The following is a 15,753-nucleotide window of genomic DNA, read 5'->3' as shown; positions in this document are numbered from 1 at the left end:
TCAAATATTGCCCAGCTTTTGGGACCCCAAGCAACAACAACTCACTTTTGTTCCTCGTCGGCCGTACGCGCCTTTTGTGTGCACCGAGTACCACAATCTGGAAATGTTGTTGTGCACGGGTGGCAAAGTCAAGGCCCGAGGTCCCGACATCATTTTATGTGGCCCGCAAAGGCAAACAATGTGTGTCGACTTGACATGTTTCTTTCAAATTGTCTTCACTTTTAACGCTACATGTGAGATATTGAAAACATTTGTTACCAAATACCTCCTCCAAAATATCTTGAAAAATAGCTGAACAAACTATTTACTGGCTGCAGACGGATGACGAATAATGGACGCTCAATTTTTAGTAAAATGCCCAGATCTGCAATTCAATCCACTCGCGATACTCCCAGTCGGTAAATGGATGTGCATAGGAAATTAGCCAGCTAATGATCTTTAAATAATATTTATGAGTGTGGGGGAGGGCGGACTGACGGAATGTAAGGATGGAAGCGCTTTCAAAGGACGAGGATGGACAGGACCGGAGGAAGTTTAATTTTATGACAAAGGACGGAAGGGTACCCAGGTCCCGGAGGGAGGACGGACCGGCGAAAAAGGGTAAAGTGCCCATTTGGAAACTGCCATTGCATTATGCTAGCAGAAACAGAGCAGAAACTGGAATGACATCATGATGGCCTCTGATGCTGGCAGACGCACGATGTTGGTTCTGCTTGACCCCAGGGCAGCCTTTGACACCGTTGACCACAACATCCTCGTTGATCGGCTGAGGGACTGGGTAGGCATTTCAGGAACTGCCCTTCAGTGGTTTACATGTTATCTGTCAAATAGTTCTTTCGCTTTGGCTGTTGGCCCTAACAAGTCAGAGTATGTCCCCCTCTTGTGCGGAGTGGCCCAAGGTTCAGTTTTATGGCCTATATCCTTTTCACGCTATACATGCTTCCTCTTAGCGATGTCATCAGTAATTCTGAAGGTGTTTCATACCACGTTTACGCGGATGACCTTCAGTTATATTTCTTGTTAAAACCAAATAGGACACATGAAATAGATGTACTGCAGGATTGTCTAACTGCAATTACGGATTGGATGAATAGCAACTCTCTGAAATTAAATGCAGCTAAAACTAATGTCTTAATTGTTGCCACTCCTAAAGGTCTCCTTTGGACAGCATAGGTTCCCTTAGTACAAGTGTGCGCCTTTGTTTGAGAAACCTTGTTTGTTTGTTTGTTTGTTTATTGTTTATTTTTCAAACAGGGACAGTGCACATTAATCAACATTTCTGTAAATGCGCCAGTTCTAGCTAGAAAGCTAGTTTTCGACCGCAGTCCCTGTGCAAGATGTTCAAATGCAGCAGCTAAAAACAACAACAAAGAGTTCAAATAAAACATTACATAAAAGCTCATACAGACACACACTACATTACACCTCAACAACCACACACAATACAGCGGTATCAACAAAATGTACAGAGTTACATTGACAGCAAGCAGCACAGAAGATCAAAATTAAAATATTATATCACTGGTGGTTGTGTGTGCAAAAATATGACCCTGGGGTCATATTTGATCAGGCCATGCTTCTTGATGAGCATGTAATAAACACAACTCGCTCCTGCTTTTTCCACCTCAAAAACATTTCCAAACTCAGATCCATAGTATCTCATTCCGAGCTAGAAATGATCATCCATGCTTTTGTTGCTGCGCATCTCTCTTCACCTGTCCCAACAAAACTTCATTAGACCGCCTCCAATTAGTCCAAAACACTGCTGCCAGGCTTCTGTCAAGATCTCATAGATTCTCCTGTTTTAGCCTATCTGCACTGGCTGCTGGTTCATTTTAGGATCCAATACAAAATTCTAACTATCGCTTACAGGGCCCTTCATGGTCAAGCACCTGCATATTTAGTAGATGTTGTGTCTTTTCACTGTCCTGTCAGGTCACTACAGTCCGCTGACCGCCTTCGATTGATTATACCTCGTACACAATTAAAAACTAAAGGTGACAGAGACTTTGAGTCGGTCGCTCCTAAATGGTGGAATGCATTTCCATACGAGCTGAGAGCCGCCCCTTCTTTGGTTATTTTTAAAAGGCAATTAAAAACAGAAAACACTTCTCTTAAGGCGTGCTTATATTTGATTGTATTGTTTTATTTAGATGTGAAGCGACACTTTGTGAGCCCTTTCTGTAAGAAGTGCTATATAAATAGATTTTCTTACTTTTTACTTACTTACTAGCCTAGCTATCATGACTAAGGTTAAGGCATTTCATCTATTGGTATCTCCTGAATTATTTAACCTGTCCAGCAGCGATCATGTTAACCATGAATCCAAACCACATTTACTTGTAATTCAATGTAATGATTACCGGTAATTGTAATCACAACTCGTGACGGGTCTCCCCTCCAAGCCATTTACCTCGCTTGGTTTTATCTTTTTAACTTGACACTTCACACGTTCAAACTACAGCAGAAGAGAAGAACACTATAAGAAAATCATTCATTCAAATAATTTACCGTGATTTTTCATTCACTTTGCCTTGGTTACATGAAATAGAAGAAGGGCTTATTTACTAGTGGTACCACTGAGGAACACCTGTGCTTTTGCTGCGTGACATCATGGTGAATTGTCCTATACTAGCGCCTGTATGTCTAATTTTGACCCAGTGTGGATTAGATAAAATCTAAAACAAATAGAAATGATTGAAGATGTGCATTCATTGCATAGTCATGCTGTATAATAACTTCACCTTGGGAAAAAAACGCTCCATATGAATACAAGCCCAAAATGTATTATGACATTTCATGCTCATGATGAGGGATTGTAAGCTTCTGACCAAAACTGCACCTGACTGAATCACCAAACTGCAGAGATGTAAAATGGCCAAGTCAAAACTCAACTGCTTCAGGAGGTGAATCACTGTACAGTAAGAAATTATGTGACAGAAAGTGGCAATTGCGCTGTTGCCAAATGCATTAAGTATGCCGCTTACACCCATTTTTGTTCCTGGGGGAAAAGACATTGTTCATGTGAAGACGAGTTTAAGTGAATCTGTGACAGAATAACAGGAGCTCTGCTTCTGCTCCAAGGAAATACATGAAAGCTGAGCCGAGGTGCAGTCAAATGTGGAAAATATACAAATGTGTGTGAATATATTTTTGACAGTCTAGAGGTGAAATGGACTTGGTTCAGTAGTTCCGAACAGAACCTCTCAGCAGCTCACGGGAGGAAGTTGTGCGGGTAATGAAAATCTTTGAAACTTCAAATGTATTCATGTAGATTTTAGACTAAAAATAATAACACTATGAAATAAAATGTGTATGAAACACTCAGATGGAATAGTTACGGGCTTTGAAAAAAAAAAAAAAAAAGCATAAAGCCAAGCAGAACTTACATTGGTATGCCCGTGGTTACATGGTTAAAGAGAAAAGCCAGCAATAATCCTTTTCATTCCTTACTATGCTAGCTTTCTGTTTGCAGATATTGATAGTCCTGACCTACTGGGAGCTGCACACACCTCTTACTGCACTGTCTCAATTGTGACTGCACAAACAAGTTGCCACGTAGCAGTAGAGGAGTCCAATCGTAAACAGCTCTTCTTATTACAGTCGAAAAACTCATTACCGGTAGTGGAATTTTGTTCACCTGGAGGGTAAGATGTTGAGAAGAAACGACGTGCTAGAACAAAAAAAAGTGACTGCAATTGTGGAATGAACATGCCAATTTTTGTTTTAATCAGTATAAAAATCTAACTGAACAGATGTATTTTATGAGTATAATTCATTCATTTCAACACTGATTCTTAAAGGGTTAGTTAACCCAAACATATTTTTTTCAAGAATATGTTCTATGCAAACCCACTAGTTGAAACACGGAATTATGATTAATATTGTGTTAGTGGAATATGAGTTAAGCAGCAAAATCCACCTCTTTTTAGCCATCTCAGAGGGCGGCCATTTTGTCACTTCTGTCGACTGAAAATGACATCACAACTACTCAGGGCACAGGTACCGACCAATCACGGCTCACCTGTTTTCTGAACTAGTGGGCCTGCTGGGAAAATATTGTTGGAAAAAAATATGTTTGGGTTGATTTCCGCTTTAAGAAAGCCATAAACGCTGGCACAGTGAACCACGTAGAAGGGGGAGAGGCCAAATGATAGCATTTATTTTGCCGGCCACATGAATGCCTACAGAGGCAGAGAAGTACAAACCAAGTACACACCAACGCCATGTTTCAACTAGTGGGACTGCTGGGAACATATTCATGAAAAAAAAATTTCGGGGTTGATTTCCACTTTAACCTTGTTGGTGGTACTGAATGCCGTAGGTTTAACCAAACCCTTTGTCCACCCATCCATTTGCTCGACGTGGCTGAACTGAATCTCAGCTGACTTTGGTAGAGAGGTGGGATACACTCTGGATTGTTCACCACCCAATGAAGCACGAATGTGCAATAGAAAGCCTTGTGCCCACTGTGAAGAGTATATTTCCACATGCCTGAGCAGAATTTGAACCAAAAGACCTTGAGGCATTTTCTTTCCTTATTTCCACTATGCAAGTAAAATAATCCTTCCACCTACACATCAAAATCAATATACTGGTCAAAGTTAAACACACAGTCCAGAATTTTAATAGTTTAAGCCATGAAACCCAGTCATTACAAATATATCTTTGTTCACCTATCTTTGCCAATGATGTATACTGAGAGGCAGAACAATTAAATGCTCTTCCATTGCATGGCAAATGCTACAATTAGCCACCTGTTGCCATTCATACGCAAGTTGTGTTCATTTTACAGGGTCCTAGTGCAATGAAGTTAGCACTGGGTATATAATAGCTAGTAGCTAATATATTTATGCAAGTACATACTGTAGCTTGTGTCTCACGACTACTCACAAATAACTTCCTGTCCACATAGTGCTTTACAGAACCTCATTGGCTGTCATATACACTTTCAAAAAAGATACAAGTATTTAAATCAACACTAAAGCAGATGTGCTGTCGTTCTGGGATTTCAATCGGCAAACCTTCATCACTGGATGAACCACACAACAGCGGTGAATAGGCGGCCTTGTATTTTCCCCATCAAAATCAACATGAAAATTATCGATATTTTTTCATGCACCATTTTTTCCAACGCCAGGGATTGGATGTGCCATCGGCACAAATGGCCGTTGTAATAAATTACATTAATTGGATTGTTTTTCAACTCGTGTTGCCAAGAGCAGCATAATGAATCATTTGTCTTGGACTGAACCAAATTGTCACATCTTATTTTCTTGTTGCCCAAATATGTGCTGTGATAACATTTGGAATGCATCTTAAACCAAAAACAACAGAGAACTGCTCTCAGTTTATTTAGTTACTATTCTATAGTTGATGTGTGTAAATTTCACCGCTGCGACCCTTGTGAGGATAGTACGGTATAGATAATGGATGGATGTGTATAAATTTGTGTTGGTGACCAGACTAGGGTGTATTCCGCCTCTGGCCTAAAGTCACCTGGGATTGTCTCCAGCTCCCTGTGCCCCTGAACAGGATGTGGTGCAAAACAAGACGATCGATAGTATGTTGCACATTGCTACGCATAGCAAGTCAAGCTCTTACAATACTGCTGTAAACCAAAATCAGGTGTTTCAAATTTAATAATAAGCGAGAACATGTTTCATTTCAAAAGATAAATGACGTAAAACGGCCATATGAGCTGGGGACAAAGATCAGCATGTCGCCCTTTATAAGGCAAAGATAGATTGGTAACTTACACTGCTCTGCCTCAGCCTTTTCTTTTTATTTATTTGTTTTGAGCAGAACAAAACCAAAACAAATTGATCAAGGCTAAAGAGCAATTGCCATGTACACTAGTTGTTAAGTTTCCTTTCGCACGTTTTGCACATTTCCACATGATTAACACTTTACACTCACACTTCAGCTCTGCTTTGCCTTGTGTGTTGTTGTTGTACTGCTCAAAGGAGGAGTGGGAAGAAAAAAACGTATTCAATCCCACCCCCATCTCACATTTATATAACGCGGTGTACTACTCTTACTTCCCTAACTGTAAAAGTCCTAATAAAGTAAATAACAGTTAGTAAACAGATTAGGAAGACTGATGCTGATGTATAGTAAATTATACATAGTAACTACAGTACCTAACTGAGTCTGTACAATTTAGAGTACAGTGTATTTTGACAATAATTACATACCATGCAGACACACACAAACTCCTCCTGGTAGTTTGAAACGTAGGTAATAATGTAAACGTTCCAAAGCCTCTTATGCCCTAAATATGCAGGGCTCCAGATTCACTTTTATTTATTTATTTTAACTAGGAGCACAGTAGGCCGTGAAATTTTAGCGGCACAATATTCACTGCACTAATTTTCTCTGTTTTCTTGATAAATGGACTAAAGTGTAGAGCATATGTTTGTCTGCAACACAGAACTTTGAAGAGTAGCAATTAAAAATATAAAAACTAAGTAAATCTACAAATTTAATTTACAGTAGGTGAAAAATGTACTTGTGTCAAATTTCAGGAGCCACCATTTAGGGGCAGTGTGGAGCCCTGCATATACAAGTACAAGTACTGCCTCGAAGTTTAAAAAAACAAAAACAAAAAAAAACATTGGACATTATTTGGTAGTGAGGCTTGAAATGAGATTAATAAAGTATATTTCACAGTGTCATGAATCATAATCAAGTTTGATTGAATAGAGAGATTATTCATATGTGGTAGAAATAATCCAGCCTTTTGTATGTTCCTTACTGATGTCAATAAGTGAAGAATGTATTGATAATGGAAAATGTATACTTGAATAAACTGCAAGACATTTATGGAATCGTCGCTGTCTAATAATGGGCATGTCTCAGTATGTTCTTATGCTTTTTTTCTTTCAATTTTCTCTTTTCATAAAAAGGGTTCTCTTATTTGTTTTAAATGTTTTTTGAAAAACAAAAGAGAGAGAGAGAGAGAGAGAGAGAGAGTACATGCTTTTCATATATGACTGACTGTGACCACTTACCAGGAGTATAGAAATACTGCAAGGCCACTAATGTAAATAAAAGAAAAACAAACAACAACAACAACAAACGTACTGCAATGAATTACATACATTTTCTGGGGCCAAAATTAAGTGCTTAAGTATTTGAAGATAGTTAAAAGTACACCACCAAGAACATTAAAACCAAGGTAGTGCCGTGCAACAATCCTGAAGATTTATTTGTTTAATTTCCACACAAACATTACTGAGATTAGCGCCCTTGCTAGCACCAAAGCAGTTCTCTGTTTGTGGTCCTCTTTCAGTCCGTGACATTCCATATTTGTGATACTGCAATTTGACACAAGTTGTCAAAGTTAGCCGAGTTCAGTTAGACAGCCATTTTCCTGGGACTGCACATTGTCACAGACATTCTCGTTAATTATATTTCTTGTTTGAATTTGCTCATTTCCCACTTTGAAGTCAGGAGACGCGGTAACGTCAGCATTTCCCATCCTCGGAGGAAGGCAGGAAGCCTTACAAATTCATTCATTGTGAGATTGGGTGAAAAGTTGAACAGTCTATATAGCCGTGAGTCAGACATTTAAGGCGAGTTAAACATGACAAAACAGAAGAGATAGTTGTCCTGTTCTAAATCTTTAGACACCAGACCCTCACAAATGAACAGTTTGAACTTGGACCGCCGAGTGACTGACAATTAGTCTTACACACAATCGTATTTATGACTAAAGCATATTTATTCACCATGCACATACCATACTGTACTATGGCTGCATGTGCCCAAGGTGGCGACTAAATTCAATCTATTAATTTTCAACATACATCAACTATTTTACCTGTCAAGTGCCATTTGCTACTAGTTACAATTCCACCTGCAAGTATTTGCCCTATTTTCGACACACATGATGAGTGGGGTATGTGGCTTTACAGAAGTTTATCTCTAAATTCCCAGAAGAGTTTTCACTCTGAGGAGAGAGATGAGGATTCAAAAAGTCTGAACAGGAAATTGGTTGAAGACCCACCAGAGCAAAACAAAGGCATACCATTCCGAGGACAAAAATAGATCAGAACTGGCAGGCAACTTCCACTCTCACTAGCTGCATTCACCAATCATGTTAAACTGCCGCAATGAAAAAATAATGATGCAAGATTATTTATAGCTTTGGTGTTTGATAGAAACCTGAAGTCAAACACAAATTCAAGAGAAATTAATGAGCAAATAATCGTTTGCACCATTTTTAAATGACTAATAATTTTCAGCAGAGCCCTTACATGAACTAATTACATTTACAAAAGTCAATGGATATACCAACGAGCACTGAAAAAGTATACAAATCATTAAACCGACAGGGGGGGGGGGGGTGAAATGCATGAAACAGTATTTTATACAATTTCTTTTCAATATTACTCCCAGTAAAAGATAACCCAATCACAAATAAAGTTCACATTAACAGAAATTTAAGGCAAGGCTGGATATGCAGCATTATAGGGTTAATAATAACTTAAGGGAAAGGAAAATATTGTTTTGGTTAGATTACAAAAACGTAGTGTAAACACAAAACACACATGGAAAACAGTTCTAAATCCATGTTTATTAGAACAAAGAAAACATCACAAAGACAAAATACCTATAAATCTAGCACTTTCCTTTTGTTGTTGTTCAGACTTTATTAACCCGACAATTGCTAACCTGCTGAAACTGTCACAAATGTGCTAAAAAGACCTTTTTTTTTTTTCCAGTGAGATAAATTGTATTGTAGTCACACGTTATTCCGCACTGACTGACGCAGCCACACACATTCAGACCAATAATTTCTTTTGGTCTTTATTTTTTCTCTCCTTTGGATGCAATGCTTGGCCAGGAGAAACTTTTCTAATGAAGAGTTCAATGCAGGTGCACCTTCAAGGACTCAAAATCCTGACAAACATGCGCACGTTGCTTATTTATAATTATTTACAATTCTGCAAGGCTCAAACACATCTTGTCTAATTCTTTTCTCCAGTGGACCATCTTTCCGTGTCCGCGGGGCGTGAAATGCTAGTGGATCCTTGTCAGCTCCTCGACAATCTTAATGACCTCATCCACAGTGGCTTCACGCTTCATGCCGCTGCCGTCATCGATCTGCAATTGAATCACATCAAACAACGGGCCATCATACGTGAGACAAAGCTCGCCGGCGCTGGTTATGGCATAAACAAATAAGCACACGCAAGGCCAAGACAGCGTCGCTGCATTGATTTTAGCTGAAAATTTTGATCCGTTGTTGCTTTCAAAATGATATGAAATAAATCACAATTTTTTTTTTTTTTTTACTTTGGAGAAAGCTGTTTTCTATTCGAAATACACAAGTAGGTGTGGCCAAAATAAGAGAAAGCAAATTGATTATTTTTTTTCTTTTTTTAAATCAGCACAGAGCAGAGCCACAGCGAGGACACATGAGGCCAACAGGGCAGCGGCAAACACTATCTGCTCAGTGACATGTAAATGTTGAGAGATGCCATCATTGAGCACGAAATGCCAAGGAAAGACACTGGGGAGGGGGTGAGGGCACTATGCAGGTTAATACATATCCGCCTATGGACAAAATGAAACGGAAAAACCCACAGTGGTCACAGAAAAAAATGCAATCTGACAAAAGTAGTAATAATGAATAAAAAAAACAATTCTATGAAAATCAACCAATTAAAATCAGGCATTTCTTCTGCATTGTGGTAAAGAAAAGGTTAAAGGTCAAGGATACAAGACCATCGCCAATTCAAATCTCCATGAAAGCAATGGACTGGTTTAGTAACCGCTTGATGTTCCGATAATGCCGCAAGTGACATAATTGCCTGAGTGTGTGTGTGTGAGAGTGTGAAATAGACAGACCCACTACAGCAATCACAGTCCTGCCAATGTGATTCAAACAATCCAATACTGTATTGGAAATATAACCCACTTCATGTTATAGAGAAAAAGCTAATGGCTGACTCTAACCCTTGTATACTTGGTGTGGGACGAGATACTGATATTGCAGTGCGTTGCATTCAACAACAGCAGGTATTGACACAGTCGCTGTCCCTAAATTGAAATATGGTGATTTCGGTGGAAAATATAAAGGCTAAACATCATGATTCGATTTTAAACTAGCAGTGTGTGCTTTGCTCCTATCGTCAAAAGCAATGGCTTAGAATTGTGCACTTTATCAACCGCACACAGCCACTTTTTTTTTCTTTTTCTAAATCATTGAAAAGGAACTTGACCACTGTACAGCGATAATAGTGAAAAGGTAGATTACATTTGTGGTATTAAAAACTTCCAATAACTTTCATTTGTCTTGTGCGTGTTCATGAAAGATGTTACACATTAGCATTTAATCAGACTGAAAATATGAGCGAAATGGTATTTAATTTCTTTATTTTCTGTATGATTGGTCATGTTTACTACCTAAGAAGCTGATGATCCCTTAATCGCTGTATCATGATATTATTGTTAGCAAAACAGAGCAATTATTTACACTTCAATTCCCTCCTCTATTGGATACAACGCAATATTCTATTTCCCCTCAGGCATAATCAGTACAGTGGTCACATGACAGCAATCTGATTGGACACACAGGACGACAACTTCTTCAACATGACTGCCCCATTTATTGCTTTCAATATTTTATAACCAATTAAATATTTGGGCCGGGAAAAGCGTTCATACGATTATGCCTATCCTCTCCAAAAGATATTTAGAAAGAATATTTTGTTAAGTCGGTGTCTGAATAAATGCCTTCCTGGAGATGAAGATGATTTTGCCTACCTGTAGCGTACTGACGACCTCCTGCATCTTGGCTCTGCCTAGATCCAGGAAACTCTCGATCAGATCGCCGTCAATAAATCCTGTGGCCTGATCCGTCTTTCGCTCGGTGTGGAAGGACCTCCAGGTGCGTCAATGTCAAGGGGTAATTCATCAATACAAGGCAGCTGCTCTCCCTCAGGATGGTTCTTACAGGGTATAAATAAAGCTTGTTTGACCTCAGCTTTACTAAAATCAACCTTTGTGACAAATAATTCAGAGGCGTGACAGTTTTCAGGAAAGTGGTCGGTGGATGACAACTACAATTAGGGATCAACCCAGGTGAAGCCCTGGCTTGAATTCTGCACTCGTGAATTGTCGTATTCACGCATTCTTTTGTGGGTCCTATTCTGCGATATTCCCTGAAGAGCTCACCTTTTTGGGCTCAGCATCCATACTTGTATTGCTTTGGCGCGTCTTGTGGCATCCTGCTGCCAATTAACTATGTTCATATAAATAAAGGTGTTTCATTTGGACAAAAGTGGTGCTTTGGCACCATCCTATGGCATCTATAGGCAATTATAGATGCTTTTTTGGGGGTGGGAATGTCAATTGTGGATTTGCGGTAGGGCGCAAGATATCAATTTTAACTGCTTACAATTTTAACATTACAGAAATCATGTAAATTCAAGGCCTTTCAATACCACACCGAACACAAATCAACTTCTTGAGGAAAGTGTGAGGCTATGGCAAGCACGCATGTGAACATGGCAAAAAGGATATAAGCTGTGCTCAATTTTGCCCACACTCTTGATGACTTTGTTGAGGCGGTTCTGAAGGTCCAGGAGAAGGCTGTACCATCCCTCGGACAAGGAGGTCACCAGTCCTAGCGCACAAATGCCAGAGAGGAAAGAACAAACAGTATTTAGAGGACTAACATGTCAGTAAAGGTATCACCGAGACAAAGTATCAAACAATAAAAAGACTTTTCATCTACGGAGAGAAAAACCTTGTCACGGCTGGTCATGTAATAGAACTCCAAACACTTCATATGATGAATAAATGAAAGGATCATTAGACGGACGGCGTTCCTCATAATGCAAGTTTCATGCTTGTATGCCAGAACGACTTTGTGTAGAGTGAAAAGCAGCATTATTTCATAACATTCAATAATTCATTGTGATTTCCTGTTAAATTTTACAGTTGCAAGGCTTTGAGTGTGCGCAGTATGTGGGGTTGAAAAGACAACTTCACTAACTTCTGCATTATTCTGATACACTGGGGGACATAATCTGCATTGAAACATATTTAAAGACGATGGGAGTGGGCCTGAGTTGGAAGATAATCCTCATCACACACCGCACTGACTTGTCATATGCTCAGCTCGTTAAGTGCCTTAAAGTGGAGAAGCGTCGCAAGGTTGCTTTCTTCCAATCTAGAAGCTTCTTTAGAGTCATACTAGCAACCTGCTCATGAAATATACTCGCAAAAACACTGGACTATGCTTACATTTCATATTATTTAAACACAATATAGTCCGTCAGTCATTATCAGAAGCATCATAGAGGCTGAGCCAAACAAACAAAGTGAATTACTAAAGCACTACATGAAACAATGAACACTGAAAATAGCTCAATCATTTGTTATTTTCCTAAAGTAAACTAAGCAACTTTACTTTCGTGTATGTGTACTTGTTGTCCTTTGCCCCATTCCCAGAGACATCAGATATATCACAGTCTCAACCGTTTCCAGCGACGATAAGGCTAACAGGGTGATTTTTCTTCAGTGAACATAATGGCAGCATTTTTACTCAAGTGTACAGAGGTGGTTCTCATTTCCGGTTAAACCTTCCTCAGAGGCGTAAGGCGTGGACGAGAAACAAGATAGTGAAAAGTCTCAAGGTTCATCTTACAATCTGTTAGCCAAAACTCCGGAGGCCTCGAATCCACATTGTTGTTTTCAAATTCTTAATTATCCTTGTTTCGAGGTTCTTTTGAGACAATGTGATGATAAATGAGACCTCGCAAATCATCCTTAAAATTAGTCAACATAAGCAAAAATGCCAAGTTGAATGCAACTGAGATTTGTGTGGCTGTGCCTACCAATCATGCCATTGACCGTGCCAAAGAGAACAGAGCCTTGGGTGGGCGTGGAACTTTCTCCCAAGTTCTGCAGCACCAGCGAGCCGTGGCAGAAGACGTTGACAAATTCTCCAAGGTGGAAGAGGCCCACTTCCTGGAGGTGCTGACGCTCCTCGTCCGTGGTGGCCGCGCTGGCAGAAAGAAGGCGTTGTCAGAATCTCGGTCGTTACAGGGCAGACACGTTCAAAAAGGGGCAAAGGAAAAAAACTGCCTGGGAATTCCAATGAAAGGAACAGAAAAAAAAAAAAAAAGACGTCAAGGCAATAAAGGATATTGTCTTGAGGTGTGTAAAGGTGATTGATTAAGCTGAAGAAAAACATGAGGACCAGTGATATGAGAGGCTTTTGTAAAGGTCAGAAAATAGCAGCGCAAATGGATAACCAGGTGAGAAGTACGAGAGGGAGCTTCAGCAAGAGATATGCGATACAAAAATAAAGGTCAATATGATAGAGGACCCAACCTGAAGTATTAAGTAGATAACAAGCGGCGGCACAAGTCAGATGATTTTTCATACAGTAATCACATCATGCATATAATCTTCTCACTTGGATATCTCAGTAAGACTAAACAAAAATAACAGTTGAACAACCGTGGAAATATGCAAACAAATCGTATAACGTTACAAACCGGGTAAACATTAAGTGTGATTACTCTCCCCCATTCGGCTTCTCACCTGTCCTTCTGGCAAACAAACAGATTAAAGGCGTTCTCCGCCCCAAGGAAGTTGTCATCGTCCAGGATTTCCACTGCACTCATCCAGTTGGGGTTGAAGTCCCGAGCAATCTATGGAACATGCGAGACATGAGCATCTGTCGAAGGAGACGCCATCAAGCGACGTGCTCATGCTAAACTCAGTTTACAATGGCAGGGCGTTCCAAGCCCAAGGCATTTTTTTCTAACTGCCTTTTTAAAAGTTATTGAAGACACAAACAGTGAAGCGGGAAACCGCAAGCATCTGCGGTGCTATACTGAACAACCGCATTTGGTTGATCGCGAAGAAGGCACACAACTTTTGGACGCCCTGTTTCATTTATGCTGTAATAAATTCTTTAATGCTTTAACGTGTTTTCTGACGCCATGTTTGGAGTGTAGCTTTCAACTGTAGAGTGATTTGCATGGATTAGCACTGCATTTTCAAGAGTTACAAAACAGTTGGACTTTCGATACCTTTTTTCTTCCAAATGAAAACGTGACAATATCCTCCCCTTTGTTTTGAAAGAACAACAACAAAAATAACGGAGAAGAAATCGAACTAGTGCTGTGTCTTATTCAGTACGCAAGATTAGATTTGATACAAGCACAGTATTGAGGTCTCCAAAGCATAACCTCAAATGCATCATTTGGAGAAATTGGAGACATGTTAATGCATTGCATTTTTTTAAATTTCAGTTTCTATTTGCATCTATACTATACTGAGCTTAGCCCTTCAGTGTGAGCTCCATGTGTGGCTCTTTGTAAATTATTTAAATCTTTCCATCTCAAATTGATTTTAGTTTGAGTTGCTTGCCAAAAGGCTGGGAGGGACATGTATATTCGGGATTCTGGAAATGTTTCTGCTAGGGAAAAAAAATTCACACACATACAAAAAAAATATCACCATTTATACTGCCCAAATTAACAAGCACTAGCCTGCCCAACAAAAAAAAAATAACACTCAGATAAATACAGCGTTGAACCTTTTGAAAGTGGACGGTGCCATAGCACCATAACCGTACCTCCTCAAAGTTTCCTTCCATGGCTTTGTATGCCAGCAACAAGACAGACCTCATTAGGTCTCCCACCAAAATGAAATCTCCTTTGGTCTTCAGGTACAGGACCATGATGTTGTTGTAGTGGTTGCACTCTGTCCGAAGCTCTTTCTCGGCCGTCCACTCATATAGACGGACCTGTAACACACACTCGAGTTAAGCAATTGAATGTTTGTTAATGGACGAGCTCAAATCATTTAGCTGTACTGGTGCTTAATGTAGTGGCTGAATTTGCGAGAAGAGCAGGCTATTTTTGGGGGGATATGGTGCACCTCAGTGAGCGCAAGTGTGTGATTTGTCAGGAGAATCCATATCAAAAAGCCAGGTAAATGCGAATCGCCCTCAGCATTTCACATTATTTTGAGGGTGAATACGGAAGTCCACAAGTGGTATCAGGAACGTCATCCTGTAATCACAATTCAATAAATGCAATAGCAGGCAGGGTGGAAAATGTATAGCATTCCTCGAAACTATCTGTGAAGGGGTCATAAATTAGGTATGACATACAGTATGTTCAGTGAATTGATTGAAATGCATGTTTTAGCTTAGTGTCGTATCTGGAGCAGTGCAGTGAGTTATCCATCCATCCATTATGTTTTAACTATTTGTTCAGTGGGTAGGCCTTCAGAGTTCCAAAACTCGGCAAGCCAGGGCTTTTTGATTTTTCTGATCTTTAAATGAGGCTCCGTTTATGGCTTCAATCCTTTTGGTCTATCTATAGCTCAGCATGGATGAGTGTGGCATTACAGGGAAGTAGTGTTGCAGTGGTTTCTTTCACACTGTGCCAGTGGTTTTACAGCGCAATCAATAACAGATGGATACAATAACAGATGCCTTCAACATATATTATTTCACATTTCGTTCGACAGTTATGCAACCATTTGTCATAACACTGTCTATGTTTTGCAAAAATGTTCATTGCGGTAAGGATCCAGCCACTGAACTATGAACAAGGCCAGGCCACAAATGAGTTTGTTACGCACATGGACAAAAGTGTTGGTACCACTCTCACAGTGAAAAATTCACAGTGGTCACAGAAATAACGTGAATCTAACAAAAATAATGATGAAAATCAACCACTGAAAAACGGACATTGCTTTTGTATTGTGGTT

At 39.7% G+C, this 15,753-nt stretch overlaps 1 protein-coding gene across 1 annotated transcript in view; it reads right to left on the bottom strand.

The window, feature by feature from the left end:
• Nucleotides 1–8,561: 8,561 nt before the first annotated feature.
• Nucleotides 8,562–15,753, bottom strand: part of ddb1 (damage-specific DNA binding protein 1) — a 43,089-nt gene continuing 35,897 nt past the window's right edge. Inside the window, exons 22-27 of the mRNA XM_086026058.1 lie at nucleotides 14,609–14,779; nucleotides 13,567–13,676; nucleotides 12,855–13,024; nucleotides 11,536–11,638; nucleotides 10,777–10,900; nucleotides 8,562–9,111 (exon numbers count right to left, since the gene is read on the bottom strand). Of these exons, the coding sequence (XP_085882184.1) occupies nucleotides 9,028–9,111; nucleotides 10,777–10,900; nucleotides 11,536–11,638; nucleotides 12,855–13,024; nucleotides 13,567–13,676; nucleotides 14,609–14,779 (762 nt within the window). The 3' untranslated portion in view covers nucleotides 8,562–9,027. The remainder of the gene's footprint in view (nucleotides 9,112–10,776; nucleotides 10,901–11,535; nucleotides 11,639–12,854; nucleotides 13,025–13,566; nucleotides 13,677–14,608; nucleotides 14,780–15,753) is intronic.

This window comes from Filicampus tigris, chromosome 3, assembly GCF_054856515.1.
Source record: "Filicampus tigris isolate MCC_2025a chromosome 3, RoL_Ftig_1.0, whole genome shotgun sequence".
NCBI classification, from domain to species: domain Eukaryota; kingdom Metazoa; phylum Chordata; class Actinopteri; order Syngnathiformes; family Syngnathidae; genus Filicampus; species Filicampus tigris.
This window is presented reverse-complemented; position numbering and strand designations above follow the sequence as displayed.